This window comes from Oryctolagus cuniculus, chromosome 11 (assembly GCF_964237555.1).
Source record: "Oryctolagus cuniculus chromosome 11, mOryCun1.1, whole genome shotgun sequence".
Lineage (NCBI taxonomy): Eukaryota > Metazoa > Chordata > Mammalia > Lagomorpha > Leporidae > Oryctolagus > Oryctolagus cuniculus.
The window spans coordinates 98,394,592-98,412,120 of record NC_091442.1 but is presented as its reverse complement, the minus strand read 5'-3'; the positions used below and the strand labels follow the sequence as shown (position 1 = coordinate 98,412,120).

At 40.2% G+C, this 17,529-nt stretch overlaps 1 protein-coding gene across 1 annotated transcript in view; it reads right to left on the bottom strand.

The window, feature by feature from the left end:
• METAP2 (methionyl aminopeptidase 2) overlaps nt 1–17,529 on the bottom strand; it is a 36,916-nt gene that overhangs the window by 4,180 nt on the left and 15,207 nt on the right. The window contains exons 4-8 of the mRNA XM_008256902.4: nt 16,524–16,626; nt 7,201–7,362; nt 6,306–6,487; nt 4,851–4,945; nt 1,202–1,298 (exon numbers count right to left, since the gene is read on the bottom strand). Coding sequence (XP_008255124.2) covers nt 1,202–1,298; nt 4,851–4,945; nt 6,306–6,487; nt 7,201–7,362; nt 16,524–16,626 — 639 coding nt within the window. The remainder of the gene's footprint in view (nt 1–1,201; nt 1,299–4,850; nt 4,946–6,305; nt 6,488–7,200; nt 7,363–16,523; nt 16,627–17,529) is intronic.

Sequence of the window (17,529 nt, the reverse complement as noted above, 5' to 3'; positions counted from 1 at the left end):
GGAAATGCAGACAATCTGTAAGAAAGTTATTAGGACAAGGTTATGGAGCAGTGAGCACGAGGTCAAAGATCTGTAACTGAAGTACTGACAGAAGTGGGAGCTGAGGGAGAGCTGGACTGAAGCAGCACATCGAAAGCACAGGTGATTCTGGGACTCATGCCTAGGCAACACGAGGCGGCAAAGGACTTGGAATTGAAGGTCTGGGTGGGTGTTTGACACAGCAATTAGGATGCACCCTGGGACACCTGCATCTCTTCTCAGAATGCCTTACTTCAGGTTCCAGCTCTGCTCCCAATTCCAGCTTCCTACTAATGCATACCCTGGGAAGTAGCAGATGGTGGCTCAAGTATTTGGGTTCCTGCCACACAAATCTCCAGCACACAGAGTTCCCAGCTGCCCTCTTTGGCATGGCCCAGCATCCAGTCGTGCAGGCATTTGGGGAGTGAACCAATGGATGAGAGCTCTGTCTCTCAAATAAATAATTCTAAAATTAAAAAAGAAGAAGAAGAAGAAGAAGAAGAAAAAAAGATTTGAAGGAAGGTACAAGGAACTGGCCTCCAAATTCTGAATGTGAGAAAACAAAGCTGGAAGGCCTCAAGGGAAAGGGCTTCTGGCTTCTCTCAGTCTTGATTTAACTAGTCACACACAACCTAGGGTAATTCTGCAGGGGCCTTCACATCAACTACCAGGGTAGCTCAGACTAGTTCCCAGTCAGTGACCACGGTACTCTACTACGTTCTGAGTAGGAAATTCATTTCCTGTTCTTTTTTTATTTTCCTAAGAAAAAAATATGAACTGATGTAAAGACAGTAATCAAGAGTATTTGTTGGCTGGCGCCATGGCTCACTTGGCTAATCCTCCACCTGCGGCGCCGGCACCCCAGGTTCTAGTCCCAGTTGGGGCGCTGGATTCTGTCCCGGTTGCTCCTCTTCCAATCCAGCTCTCTGCTATGGCCCGGGGAAGGCAATGGAGGATGGCTCAAGTGCTTGGGCCCTGTACCCGCATGGGAGACCAGGAGAAGCACCTGGCTCCTAGCTTCAGATCAGCGCAGCGCACCAGCCGTAGCGGCCATTTAGGGGGTGAACCAACGGAAAAGGAAGATGTTTCTCTCTGCCTCTAACTCTGCCTGTCAAAAAAATAAATAAATAAAAAGAGTATTTGTAAATTTAACTGCAAAACAAGACAGTTTAAAAGAACACACCTTGATATGTCTTCCCATCTATTTCAACTTCATAGGATTCCATAACTTCTTGGATGGCCTCACCAACATCACACAGACGGACATCAATTCCAGCACACTAAAAAAACAGAAGAGTGTGTATCTTTTTTAAGTACAACATTTTACAGTGACTTTAAGACAATAAATGCACTGGCAGCCTTTGTCTCACGTAGATATTTGGAAACTCTGGAGTCTACCAACAGTGGGTAAACCCCCAGAGAAGCACCAGATGACGAAGTGCAGTAGCAGAAGCTGAATGGCAGGTACCTACTCCCAGAGCAACTTGCACACGATGGGAGGATCCAGGATGGATAAAAAGGTATTTGTCCTAAATATCAAGGATCTCATTGTGATCCTTTCATTGCTGATTCTGGTAACAGAGGTACAGACAAAGCAGCGTGTCCACCACAATGTTGTGAACCCTTACCTCTTAACCCCTCTGGCTTAAAAGACTTCCACGGGATGTAAAGGGCCTATGCACCTGCAACCCCCTTCCGTGTTTTCCCTTTTGGGAGGCAGACCTAGCAGACCAGGACATTCAGATGGGAGATATCTATCTCTTTCTCTCTTTTCACACCCACCTCATCACTCTGCCTTTTGAATATTTTTCTTTTAGGAAGAAGATTACAGGAGAAAATTATAAGCAATTCTACAATAACAGCTGTATACTCTAGATGAAATGAGCAAATTCCTACAACCCTAAAACTAAAGTTTAAATAAATAACTAGTAAGGACACTGAATGAGCAATCAAATTTTCCCCAACAACAACAAAAAAATCCTAGACCCAGTGACTTTACTGGTGAATTCTATCATTTTTTTAAAAGACTTATGACTGCAACAGGCAGGGCTGGACCAGACTGAAGCCAGGAGCTTCCTCCCAGACTCCCACATTGGTGGCAGGGGTCCAAATACTTGAGCAATCTTCCACTGCTTTTCCCAGGCCATTAGCAGGGAGCTGGATTGGAAGTGGAGCAGCCAGGAGTCCAACCAGCACCCATATGGGATGCTAGCATTGCAGAGAGTGGCTTTACCTACTATTCCACAACACCAGCCCCTCTATTGAGCATTTAAAGAACTAGTATCAATCCTTCTCAACCTCCCCCCCCCAAAAAAAAAAAAAAACCCAGGAGGGAATATTTCCTAACTAAATCTTCAATAAAGTATTAGCAAATGCAGGGGCCGGCTTCATGGCAGAGAGGGTTAAGACATGGCCTACATGCAGCACCGACGTCCGATATACGCTGCTCCACTTCCAATCTAACTCCCTGCTATTGCACCTGGGAAACCTGCAGAGGACAGCTCAAGTCCTTGGGCCCATGTACCTACATGGGAGACCTGAAAGAAAAAAAGTCCCTGGCTTCTGCATAGCACAGTCCAGGCCATTGTGAACCAGTAAATGGAAGATCCTACCTTCTCTCTTCCCCCATGTCCCCCCTTTTCTCTATAACTCTGCCTTTCAAATAAATAAATGTTAAAATAATAAAGGGATAAGAAAAAAAAAAAAAGAAAAGAAAAAAAAAGACAAAAAAAAAAAAAAAAGAAAAAAAAATAATAAAGGGATAATGCATCATGAATATATGGGATTTATTCCTAGACCTCAAGGATGGGTCAGTATGAAAACAATGTAAAAAACATTCATGTAATGGAGGAAAAAAACACATTATCATCAATTCACATCTAAAAAGCATTTTACAAAAACTCAACATTCTTTCCTGATAAAAGCACTGAACAAACTAAGAACAGAATGAAACTACAATTACAACATGATCAAAAAGAATAAAAATACTTAGGAAGTAACTTAACCAAGGAAGTAAAAAACCTGTACAATGAAAGCTATAAAACACTGTTGAAATTTAAAAAGACAAAAATTAGAAACACATCCTATGACGATTGATTAGAAGACTTAATATTGTTAAGATGTGGGGCCAGCACTGTGGCGTAGTGGGTAAAGCCACATCCTGCAGTGCCATCATCCCATATGGGCACCAGTGTGAGTCCTGGCTACTCCTCTTCCTATCCAGCTCTCTGCTGCAGCCTGGGAAAGCAGTGGAGGATGGCCCAAGTCCTTGGGGCCCTGCAGCCGTGTGGGAGACCTAGAAGAAGCTCCTAGCTCCTGGCTCCTGGCTTCAGATCAGCCCAGCTCCTGCCGTTTGGGGAGTAGGCAGTGGATGAAGATTCACTCTCCCCCCCTTCTCCCTCCCTCTCCTCTAACTGTGCCTTTCAAATAAATAATCTTTTTAAACAAAACTGTTAAGGTGTATAATCTGAACTGCAGAAATCAATGCAATCCCCATCAAAATTCCAATGGCATTTTTGGAGAAACAGAAAAACCCATTCTAAAATTTGTATGAAATTCCAAGAGATCCTAAAGAACCAAAATAATCTTGGTAAAGAACAAATTGAAGGATTCACACTTCCTGATTTCAAAACTTACTACAAAGCTATTGCAATCAAAACAGTGTGATACTGGTATAAAAACAGACACAAAGACCAATGGATAGAAATCCCAGAAATAAACTCTCATATACTCACGTATTAGTACAAACACAAACATAAGTATGATGATGTGGCTGCCAGGGGCTGGGGGAGAGGGAAATCAGGAGTTACTGCTTAGTGGGTACAGTTCCAGTCTTACAAGATGAAGAGTGATGGAAAAGAATGGCAGTGATGGCTGCATAACACTATGAAGGACTTACCACCAGTGAACGATATACTTAAAAATGGCTGAGATGGTTAACTTTTATGTAATGTGTATTTTCTCACACACACACACACGCAACACTGGAGGAAGGAGGCTGGGTTATATCAGGGCTTAGCAGGAGAGAGGGATGAATCAGTGGAGCTACTTTGAGGGTAATAATACCCTGAATGATACTACAATGATGGATATACAATAGCATATATTTTCAAATCCCACAAAACTCACAACACTAACAGTCAACCATCAACTATGGACTTGGAATGATTATGAAGTATCAATGTTGGTTCAATAATGTTAACAGCATCCCATATTAGAGTACTAGTTTAAGTCCTAGCTACTCATCCCCCACATCATCCAATCCAGCTCCCTGTTAATGTGCCTGGGAGAGCAGCAGAAGATAAGATGGCCCAAGTCCTTGGGCCCCTGCACCCACATGGGAGACCCAGAAGCTCCTGGCTCCAGCCTGGCCCACAGCTTACAGTTGTGGCCATCTGGGGAGTAAACCAGTGGATGGAAGCTCAATCTCTTAAAATTAATCTTTTAAAAATGTTAAAAAAAAAAAAATGATCTCTTGTTGTGGGATGTTGCCAGTGGACAAGGTTGCACCTGCGTGGGAGCAGGGAGCATATGGGAGATTTCTGTACTTTCTGCCCAATTTTGCTATGAACCTAAAACTGCTCTAGCAACTAAAGTAAGCATTAAAACTAAAAGAACAACCACAAAAACAACAGTTAATTTGAGAGGCAAAAATAGATGCAAACTCTATTGTAATAAATGTTAGTAAAATTAGAGGCAAAAAAAGTCTTTGGTACACTTTATAAGACTCTAAAAACAGCAAATTCTGTAATTCACCTTAATTACACACAGACCCTAAACAGGCTTTAAGCACTTAAAATAGACTGGGTAAAATGGTGTCACCTTTCACATACCTTTATTCCAGTATTAGTGGCATCTTTTACTGCTTTCAATAATGTATCATATTTAGGATTAAAAGTGACAGTAAAAGCACAGTCGATAATTCTTCCTGAAAGACAAAATTTTGTTACTTATTAGCTAGTCAATGTATTTGCTTTACACTATTAACTTTGCTAGTTAACAGAAATCAGAATGATGGGCTCAAAGGAAGACTGAACCTGAGTACCCAAAGATTATTCATAATCAAAAAGAAAAAAAAAATGGAAACTATATTTCTATTTTCTAAGGTTTCGGAATAATTACAGGGTTAGTATACGTTGCTCCAAAACAGAACCAATTCAGCACCCACCCAGACAAAAGCAAAAAAGGCTTGGAAACTAAGGAACAGCAGCGTACAGAAGACAAGCCCAGGGGCACAGAATGTAATTCAGTAAAACCTTAGGTAAGTACTTAATCTAAGCCTGCTTTCTCGCCTGTTAAGTGGGGTGACAAAATACCTACCTGACTGGGTTTTGAGAATTTAGAAAAGCAAACTCTTGGATATAAAGGTTTAAATACATGTTTTATGTCAGTTAGCCACATAAATGACAAATAAAATGAATAAAGAAAATACAGGATTGTATTTGTCATGCCTGGATACAAAGGATTAAACCTCAGTTAACCAACAGTTTTCCAAGTCACTCAGTAGAATTTTAAATCTCAAAATCTGGGGCCAGGGGCCGGCGCTGTGGCGCTACGGGTAACACCACTGTCTGCAATGCCAGCATCCCACGTGGGCGCCAGTTCAAGTCCTAGCTGCACTGGTCCACTTCTGATCCAGCTTCCTGCTAATGCACCACGGAAAGCAGCAAAAACGGCCAAGTCTTTGGGCCCTTGAACCCATGTGGGTGACCCTGATGAAGTTCTTGGCTCCTGGCTTTGCCCTGGCACAGCCCAAGCCACTCTAGCCATTTGGGGACTGCCTTTCAAATAAAATATATAAATCTTAAAAGAATAAATAAAAATATGGGGCTGTCATTGTGGTAAGCAGGTTAAGCCACAGTCTGCAGCATTGGCATCCCATATGGGTACCGGTTTGAGTCCTGGCTGCTCCACTTCCAATGCAGTTTCCTTGCCAATATGCCTGGGAAGGCAGCTGAGGATGGCCCAAGTCCTTGGGCCCCTGCACCCATGTGGGAGACCCAGAAGAAGCTCCTGGCTCCTGACTTCAGCACAGCCGTGTCCTGGCTGTTGTGGCCATCTGGGGACTGCACCAGCAGATGGAAGATCTCTCTCTCTCTCCTCCTTTCAAGTAAACAAATCTTAGGGCGGGGGGAGGGAGGGGACCTCAAAATCTGCCTCAACATAGTTCTACTGAAAAGTGAGGAGGCTAGAACAAAATTTTCAGAGTTCAGTATTTATAACTCCATCCAACAGAGAACAACTGGAATTTTTTGTGCAGGAGATAGGAATGATTTCCAAGAACTCACCACTAATATGTGTTCCAAAGTCTATCTTACAGATGTCATCATACTGTAATACTGTTGTGTCACCAGCATTGGGAGTATAATGGGCAGCACAATTATTGAGAGAACACCCAGTAGGAAATGCCAGGCCTGCATTTAACCCATTTTCTTTTATTAGCTTGCGTGAGCAGTCTTCCAACTTTTCACTAAAATAAACAAATAAAAAGGGAATTCATATACATTGGCATTCTCACAGATACTTGACAGCTCATCAAGATCAGAAAGTTCACTAAAATGCTTAAACTGCTTTTGGGGAGTGATATGAGCACAATCTGGATGTAAACAAGTAATTGTTCTCTGATGCTATAAAAATAGCTCATCCTTAAAAGACAAGGAAATTAATTCTACTAGAAGCCTAGAGGAAACAATCTTACTTTAGTTTACGAGGAAATGAAGAGTCTCAACTAAGAGCAACCTAAACATTGATTTTACTTGCTCATCTCACGTATTTTAAAATTGCATCAGAAAATCAAGTTGTCTTTTATACTAAGCATTTCTCAAGGGGAAAAACTACAGAAATAATTATCGTTATTGGTTTGTTCACTGCATTATATTTTGTGTCTGGATATTTACTCCAAGAATTTTTATTTCTTAACATGAATTGTTAAATAGCAAAATGACAAATTTCCAGACAGAAAAAATCGATCATAAGTGCATGTGCCCAAAGCAGGGTGGCTGAGGTAGAACTGTATGCACCTCTTATGATTTCCTCGTTACACAGATTCTTAGAAGATACTTCTGGAACCTTTACTTCAAGTTTTACTGGCAAAGTGGTAATGGAAGTCAAACATTCATAAATGGAGAGGAAGTGCTACAAAATGTTTTAAACCATGTTCTTACAAAACTGTATTCCTTTTACCAGATTTCTATCATTGTCATTCCAGGCTTGATCCAGCTCATGACGTATTTTCTAACTTGTCGATGTGCTTCTGCAGCTTCTCGAAAATCATTCCAAATTTCTTCACTAGCCTGATCTAAAGCTTTCTTTTCTTCACTTGTAGTTCTCCAAGCAGCTGTTCGCCTTAAGAGTAGGCACAGCACAGCATTAGTCACTTAAAAACCAGCAGAACAAGTAAAAAGCTGAAGATAAAAATATACTAATACAAGACATTTTGGATTTATGTCAACAAAATTTCAGAATACAAAGACACACCTGCAAACAACTCAGTCAAACCTTTTTTAAGCCTCTTAGAGGGAAAAAAGAATATCAATTCTCAAATGAGATTTCATTCATACTCAGAGGGACAAATATCCTGCCAATATAAATGACAAGGAAACATCCAAAAATGTCAGCAAAGAGTCCTAGAAAGCAAGGTGCTGCTGATGGGAATCATCCTTTCACCCTGAGGTAATATATGCTTTCGAGATATTAAAGGAACACAACGAAAGTTAGCATTTAATTTTACCAATGGCTTCAGTACAGCTGTCCCCCTGTATCTGTAGGGGATTGGTCCCAGGTTCCCCCCAGGTACAAAAATTCTCAGATGCCCATGTCCCTCATTTAAAATTTCATGGTAGTATTTGCATACAACTTATATAAACACTCCCATGTAATTCAAATCATCTCTAGACTACTCATAATACCTAATACAATGTAAACAGTTGTTATACTGCTCTGTTTAGGGAAGAATAACAAGGAAAAACAGTCCATACTCGTGGAATACAGACTAATTTTTACTGTCTTTGATCAGCAGTTGGTTGAATCCAGGAATACAGAACCCACAGCCACGGAGGGCCCACTGTGTTGATCCAAAGACCTGACCTGATATCTACATATAATTTCCTCAAAGCATCCATTATGTGCTTGTGCAGGATTGAATATCTATATATAATTTCCTGAAAGCATCCATTATGTGCTTGTGCAGGATTTTTCTCACTGTATATAAGAGTTCTTCAAAAAGTTCATGGAAACCATATGCTATCTTTCAGTTCCACTTTTCCATGAACTTCTGAAGCCACTTCCCATATTAGAGGTAATCATCCATTTAAAGATATGCTCACATGTATAAAAACTGCCAGGGATTTTTATATCCAACTTCTGGGAATTGGGATTCACTGACTTCCTTTAAGCAGTGCACTTTCAAAAACATGAAAATCTCTGGGCCAGAGTTGTGGTGCAGTGGGTTAAGCAACTTCCTGCAATGTTAGCATCCCATGATATGCCAGTTACACTCCTGGCTGCTCTGCTTCTGATCCAGCCCCCTTCTAATATTCCTGGGATAGCAGCAGCAGATGTCCCAAGTCCCTTGGGCCCCTGTCACCCATGTGGGAGGCCTGGATGGAGTTCTAGTCTCTTGGCTTCAGCCATTGTAGTCTTTTGAGGAGTGAATCAGCATATGAAAGATCTCTCTCTATTCCCCACCTTTCAAATAAATAAATAAACTTAACAATATTAAACAGAATCAAAATCTTTGAAAAAACTTTTTGTTCCTACTTTCATGCATTCTCAATGTAGAATACAAAGCTCACTATTCAGTGACTACTGTGGTACAAAAAATAGTGTATAAAAGCAACGCTTTTGGGGCTGACACTGCGGCATAGCAGGTTAAGCTGCATTCTGCAATGCCAGCATCCCACAGAAGCGTCAGTTTGAGTCCCTATTCCATTTCTGATCCAGCTGCCTGCTAATGGCCTGGGAAAGCAGATGTTCCAAGTCCTTGGGACCCCACACTCATGTGGGAAACCTGGATGGAGTTCCAGGCTCCTGGCTTTGGCCTGGCCCAGCCTTCATCTGGGCCACTGCAGCCATTTGAGGACTGAACCAATGGGTGGAAGATCTATTTCTCTTCTCTGTCTGAATCTCTTTCAAATAATTTCTTTAAAAAGACACTGTATATTTTAAAATGTGATGCTTTCAAGAAATTATTCCTATTTGCCTCTAAGTCAGTGGTCAGCAAAGTACCAGCTACAGACAAGCCAGCCAGATACTTACTTTGTAAATAAAATTTTGCTGCAACATGATTGTGCCCTTTCCTTTATCTACTCTCTGTAACTTCTTTCATGCTCCATCAGAAAAGTTAATAATACTCAAGGCCTAAAATGTTTGACATCAGGCCCTTTACAGAAAAAGTTTATTCAACTCTGCTTTAAGCTACAAGCCCCAAAATTACTCTCCTAAAATGCTTTGAGTTTTTAGATCATTGTCAGGTTTAACATGATTATTTCCTACTATCCAATCTAGGTAATGAGTTTATCATATCATCATTCTACCAGCATTGCTAATAAAAGTGAAAATGAACTGTATATCCAGTAAGGGAGGAGTAAATGATTAAACAGTACACATACAGATATGAATTGTTGAGCCATTTGAAATACTGCAAGTTTCTTTACTGACTTAAGTAAATTCTGAGTGATTATAAAGTTGTTTTACAGTATGGTTCTATCTTGAAAAGCATTCCCAGGTATTTCTAACACATATTTAGCTTTATTTATTTAAAAGGCACAGAGACAAAGGCACTCAGACATGTCTTCCATCTGCTGGTTCACTCCCCAAATGTCCACAGCACCCAGGCTGTGCAAGGCCAAAGCCAGGAGCAAGGAAGTCAGGGTCTTCATGTGAGTGGCAGGGAGACATGGACTTGAGTCATCTCCTGCTTATCTCCCAAAGTATGCATGATCAGGAAGCTGGAATGGAAGCAGAGCTGGTTCTCAAGGACTCTGATTTGGAATGCAGGAATCCCAAGCTGCAACTTGACCACGGATATAAACCACAGAGACGCATTGGAGGAAGAAACGTTAATTGTTGGAAGTGGTTTTTATTGACTTGGAGAATAAAGGAGAAATAGTATTTCCTTCTTTTTGCTTAATCTTATCTCCTAATGGATATACTACTTCTAAACAAGTTAACTGCCCTCCCAAAATTGCCTACTGAATTTAGAAGTAGGTAACAAGAATTTCAAAATAATTCTTCATTCTACTCACAAGGATTCAGAAAGAGAGAAAAATCTGATTTTTAACTCATTAAGACAATTACTAGGCTGGCGCCGCAGCTCATTAGGCTAATCCTCCGCCTGTGGCGCCGGTACTCGGGGTTCTAGTCCCAGTTGCTCCTCTTCCAGTCCAGCTCTCTGCTGTGGCCCGGGAAGGCAGTGGAGGATGGCCCAAGTGCTTGGGCCCTGCACCCACATGGGAGACCAGGAGAAGCACCTGGCTCCTGGCTTTGGATCGGCTCGGCACAGCGTGTGGCCATGTTGGCCATTTGGGGGGTGAACCAACGGAAGGAAGACCTTTCTCTCTGTCTGTCTCTTTCTAACTCTGCCTGTCCAAAAAAAAAAAAAAAAAAAAGACAATTACTAGACACAGGATAGAATAGCATTACACCTATTAAATTAAAGTTGGTTTCAGGGGATGGCATGGCACAGCAAGTAAAGCTACCACCTACAATGCCAGTATCACACATAGGTGCCAATTGGTGTCCTGGATGCTCCACTTCTGATGCAGCTCCCTGCTAATGGCTTGGGAAAAGCAGCAGAACACAGCCTAAGTGTTTGGGCCCCTGCTACCCAGGTGCAGACTCAGATGGAGTTCCTGGCTCCTGGCTTCAGTCTTGCACAACCCTGGCTGTTGCTGTGACCTGGAGAGTAAACTAGCAGATGAAAGACACCTCTGTGTCTCCTCCTCTCTCTGTAACTCTGACTTTCAAATAAATAATCTTAATTAAAAAAAAAAAAAAAAAAAAAAAAAAAAACTGGTTTCATAAAGTTTTAATGATGCCAGAAATGTAGAAAGAATGCTAATTTTTTAAAAAAGAGACAGCAAATCATTGTAGTAAAAACTGATTCAGACAAGGATTACCAATGGCACACTACATGTGAGGAGGTGCTCTTTACGGCCAGGACATTTACATATCATCATAGCTACTTCCCACAAATCACTAATTACAAGAAAAAGCCATGATATACTTAAGAAATTGGATAATACCTTACTCAGGTGATAAAAAAATTAACATCACCAATAACGAGTAAAGTGGTATCAGACACTCATATAGTACACTATGAAAAGGATACCTTATCTACATATCTAGAATTCTAGCCAAAAATGCACTTATTCTCAAATTGTTCAGAAAAAAAGTATGCATACAGATGAACCAATTTTCATTTTTCACATTTGGCCTCCCTCTGCAAAGGAGATAATGAAAAGCTATCTGTTTATAATAAATAATTTTAACAAGTGTAATACTCCACTGAACAGATTATTATGAAACAGCAACAACACAGGAAACATGGATCAGAGGTTTGTGGGAGTTATTTGTATTATTCCTGACACTTTTCTGTGAGTATGCAATTATTTCAAAATGTTTTTCAAATGCACTGAACCTGGTACTGTTTACAGTTCTCTGAAAATTAATTCAATTTTCAATACAAGTCTACTTAAAAAAATATGAAGGCAAAATACAAACTATTATCAATTCTATACCAAATATGCAAGAATACTGATTAAAATGTATTTGCAAACATTCCAAACAGGTCATATGAATGTAAAAAGAAATTCCTGAAGAATAAAAAACCACTTTCTTTGTATTTCTCTAGGATGGCAACAAAATTTCAATATTTAAGAAAAGTTGGGAGGCCAGTGCTGTGGCTCAGCAGGTTAACCCCCTGGTCTGAAGCATGGGCATCCCATTTGCGCACCGGTTTGAGACCTGGCTGCTCCACTTCCCATCCAGCTCTCTGCTATGGTCTGGGAAAGCAGTAGAAGATGGCCCAAGTCCTTGGGCCCCTGCACCTGCATGAAGCTCCTGGCTCCTGACGGGCACAGCTCCGGCCGTTGCAGCCATCTGGAGAGTGAACCATCGGATGGAACTTCACCCTCTCTCTGCTCTCCTCTCTGTGTAACTCTGACTTTGAAATAAAATAAAATAAATCTAAAAAAAAAAAAAAAAGAAAGAAAAGAAAGAAAGAAAGAAAGAAAGAAAAGTTGGGGCCAGCGCTGTGGCACAGCGGGTTAAAGCCCTGGCCAGAAGCGCTGGTATCCCTTATGGTTGCCAGTTCTAGTCCCAGCTGCTCCTCTTCCGATCCAGCTCTCTGCTATGGCCTGTGAAAGCAATAGAAGATGGCCCAAGCCCCTGGGACCCTGCACCCATGCAGGAGACACAAAAGAAGCTCCTGGCTCCTGGCTTCAGATTGGCACAGCTCCAGCCATTGCACCCATCTGGGGAGTGAACAAGCAGATGGAAGATTTCTCTCTCTGTCTCTACCTCTCTCTGTAACTCTTTCAAATAAATAAAATAAATCTTTAAAAAAAAAAAAAGTATTACCCTGGAAAGTCTAACATATAAATAAATAATACCTTTTTTTAAGCTTTCCAACTACATTTAACTTGGAACAGAAGCTAACAGTATGAAATCTTTACTTAGTATATACTAAGTTGATCTTCTGTATCTAAAGATAATTAAAAATGAATCTTAATGAAGAATGGGACAGGAGAAGGAGTAGGAGATGGGATGGTCTGAGGATGGGAGGGTGGTTATGGGGGAAGAACCACTATAATCCAAAAGTTGTACTTTCGAAATTTATATTTATTAAATAAAAGTTTTCTTTAAAAAAAAAAAAAAAAAAGAAAGAAAGCAGCAGCAGCTACCAGTAAGAAAAAAAGTAGTTTTGGGGATCTTAAAATATCTCAGGTATTTTTTTTCAAATATAAAATCTTACTTCAAGTTTTCCACAATATTCACAATTAAAAAGATTAAATGTTAACAAGTGTAGGAAAATCAAGGGTTTTGCTCTCCATTCTAGCATTAAGCACATGGAAATGGAAATGAAAGTACTTCATTCGTATCAATGATAAAAAACCTGAAGGCATCTAAGAGTAAATTTAACAAGAAAAGGATAGGATTCTACTTGGGAAAAAAAAAATTTTTTTGAACAAGTGAAAAGAAACATACAATGACATTCGATAAGACAGCATGATAAAACTGTTGATTTTCAGAAATTAATATATAAATATGTGATTCTGATGAGAATTTTAACAAGGGCATTTCTGTATGTGTATCTATGTGTGTCTTATCAATGTAAAGTTTCAGATATCAGACCAAATAAAATTACAGAAACAGATCAATGAAACAGAATAATCCAGGAATTAATTCCATTACATGAGAATACAGGACAAAAGCACTCACTGAATTTAGATTTAATATTAAAATTGCTAGCCAAATCAAAGAAAATTATCACTTCTAATCTTGCACAAAAAACTTCAGATTAAAGACATAACAAACACGAAAGGAGAATTCAAGAAAATTACACTCACAGGAGCCCAGAAGTATAAAATATGGACATATACTACATTTAAAACTTCTGGAAGAACAAAAGATAACATAAACAAGGCCATCAATCAAAAGACACTCAAAATCACTAACAGTCTAAGAACTGTAAACTAAAACATTAATATATTCTTTGATTTAGTAATCTCATTTCTGAAAACAACCAAATAATCAGCAAACAAAATACACATACACCTACCTTATCTACCTACTTAGAAGGGTTTATTTAGAACAGATTACAGTGGTAAAAAATACTGAGTACAAAGTGAGTGTCCGTCACAGAATGGAGGATTAAGTATGGTACATTCATACTATAGCACATTATCAAAGTAACAGAGTTATTGTAATTGACTTGGAAGGACTTCCATGATAGTACTAAATGAGAAAAGCAAAGTGGAGGGAAAAGTGTGTCTATAATTCTGTTTGTGTAAAACAATGACCCTAAAACTCTCTTACGTAAACAGACACAGACGTATACATGAGTATAGAAAAATATGGACAGCTACCTGCTAGGTGGTAAACATGGGTCTGGAAGGAAGGGAAAGAAGAGGGAACAAGCAAAAAAAAAATTAAAATATTATATTTGAAAACAAATGTGATCACTTCATATGTACTACAAGAATTTATGTAAGTTATGCAAAATTACATATTCTGTGACTCTTTAAAAGTAGATCCTGTAAGTCACAGGTATCACTGAATTCAAATTCAAGGAAAGATGCCTATGCCATAAAATTCAATTTTTACAGACTTATTCATTGATAATATTCCTAACTGGAAACAAGGACCAGGTAAAAACATAACATTATTTTTCTATGCTTAAAGAAAAACAAAGGTGTCAATAGGCCATCACAAAAATGTTACAGCAGAAGCTATCTTAACCAACTACTGCAACCACCAGATTCATCAATTCCTTCTATAAAAGACATTGACTTACATGTTAGTATGGTACTTGGAATATCTGTGACTGACAGGCTAACTTACTTAACATTCACTTACAAAAGTGCTTTATACATTATTATTGCTCCTAACAGCAATTCTACAAAATGCCCATTTAAAGATAAGGAAATGAAAGCACAGAAGACAATGATAAATTACTTGCCCAAAGTGGAATGCGAGTAAGTTAGAAATGGGATTCAAATGCAGATAGATTGGTCCCCAATTCCATGCTCTCAGTCCAAATTCCACTAAGCTTCTGCTGACCCGTCTAAACGTCTAATTATAGAAAACTTCTAAGAATCAGGTGAAGGGTCAGCGCTGGAGCAAAGTAAGTTAAAGGCTGGGCCTGCAGTGCTGGTACCCCATATGGGTGCCAGTTCTAGTCCCAGCTGCTCCACTTCCAATCCAGCTCCTTGCTAATGAACCTGGGAAAGCAGTGGAGGACTGCCCAAGTGCTTGGATCCCTGCACCCAAGTGGGAGACCCAGACAAAGTTCCTGGCTCCTGGCTTCAGATTGGCCCAGCCCTGGTTGTTGCAGCCATTTGGGAAGTGAACAAGCAGATCGAAGACCTACCTCTCTCTACCTCCCTCTGTAACTCTTTCAAACAAAACAAACAAACAAAAAAAGGATCAGCTAAATTTTTTCCAAACCTATTTAAGTCATCTGAATTGTTACTGTAATTATGTAACTCAACAATATGTTACAAAGAATTGCTTTATGGAAGTGTTAAGCTGCCACTTGGGAAACCAACATCCCATATGGGAGCATCTAAATTCTTGTTAGCTCTACTCTCTATTCAGCTTCCTGCTGATATGCATTCTGGGAAGCAGCAGGTGATGATCCAAATATTGGAGTCCCTGCCACCCCTATGGGAGACCCAGACTGCATTCCAGCTCCTGATTTCAGTATGGCATATCTCTGTTGTGGGTATTTAGGGAAAGAACCAGCAGATGGGAGATCTCTAGTGATAGCTCTCTCACTCTGACTTTCAAATAAATACAATACATAAAAAACTAAAAGAACTGGGAAGTCGCCAGCCCCTGCACTGTGGCATGGTGGGTTAAGCTGCCACCTGTGATGCTGGCCTCCCATATGGGCACTAGTCCCAGCTGCTCCACTTACAATCCAGCTCCCTGCTAATGTGCCTGGGAAAACAGTGGAAGATGGCCCAGGTATTTGGGATCCTGCACCCTTGTGGGAGATATGGATGGAGTTCCAGACTCTTAGCTTCGGCCTGGCCCAGCCTTGGACTGTGGCCACTTGGGGAGTGAACAAGTTAATGGAACACATTTTTCTCTCTCCCCCCTCCACCCTGTAACTCTGCCTTTCAAATAAATAAATCTTTAAAAAAGGAAAAAAAAAAAAAAAAGGCAAGACATCTGGTGATGGACTGGCTTAGCTCTGGCCGTTGCAACCATTTGAGTGAACCAGTGGATGAAAGACCTTTCTCTGTCTGCCTCTCCGTCCGTAACTCTACCTCTCAAATAAATAAGATATTAAGGAAAAAAAAAAAAAAAAAGCAAGACACCAAAAAATACTTATTTACATTGAATTTGATAGAATTGTAAATGGTTTCAGGGAATAAACTGTAATAATGTAGGCATCAACTCTTCAATCGCTCAACTCTCACCTAATCACAAAAACCCAGAGAGGAAAGCATACTTATAATGTACCAGGAATACAGTTTACAGGGGGTAAAAGACTGGAATCCCATGCAAATCCATGTTCCAAGTACTGAGAAGTAAAAAATTTAGGTTAACCTTTATTGACAAGGATTTTTTTATTTTTTGCAATCACCACTGTAATATTTTAAACTCATCAACCAGCTACGGGTCTCAATCTAAGCCATTTTCTACCACATTTCTTCCCAGCAAATTCACAAGCTTTTATTAAAGTAGTAGATCAAAGTTTAAGAAAAATCAAATCTGCTTAACTGTTAAGCTACAACTGTCAAAAGTCAACTTGGAAACCAGTTCATGAACCTTACCCATCTTGTGTGGGCGGATATTCGCATTCTTGTCCTTTTGGAAACACACCATTAGGATACTGGTCACATATTGGAATTGAGGGAGGGTCTGTTTGAACTTTTGCTGTGAGATATAAATAAACAGAGCATTAACTTCTGTAATTAAAAATAAAATTAAGCTGTTATCAGTTTTCTCAGTTGCTAATGGTTGTTCCATGTCCTGATTTTTAAGGAACTTTCTCGTTTTGACCTTTCAGTTAGAAACATAAGACACGTCAGCCACTATGCTTACAATTTCCTGATTTACTGCTGCTTGGGAAAGCAAGTCTTAACTCCTTAGGATTCCATTGTGTGTTCAAACAACGTAAGCTTGGCAGAAATGTTTGTCTTCATTCACTAGAGATGGAATGGCTACTATAAATTGTGGGGAGCAACTCAGACTAGACTAAGTTACTGGAATTAAGACTTATTCTATGCATCTGCTCTCCCACAATATGGCGCTGAGAAGGGAGAAACAGCCTCTACACAGCTGCTTCCAGTTCAACCAATAAACAGCAGGACCTGCTCCTGATTGGAGGAGAGCAGCCTACTCGGCGTGTGGGTAGCAGAGTTGGGATTGGTGGAAGAGGACTATAAAGGAGGAGAGAGACAACATGCACCAGGAACATCCGGATAACATCTGTGCAGCCCCCGAGAGAGCCGGCTGGCGGTGTGCCGCTCCCCCACGGAAGTGGGGAAAGTGGCAGAGGGAGCCGCCCCTCCACGGAGGTGGAGGGGTTGGCAGCCAACCCGGGAAGGACCAGCAGCAAAGCCGGGAAAGGCCGAGCAGACAAAAGAACAGTGCAGGGTCCTGTGTCGTTCCTCCGCGAATGGGGGAGCGACAATAAATCAGTAGCTATTACAAATCAGTAAAAAGAAAATAAAGTCTTACTAAAAAATGTCCACTGTGCATTAACAAAATAAGCAAAAAACTAGCTCGTATGTGAAGATCTGCTTTTAGTAATAAATGTTGTATTAAACAAATGCC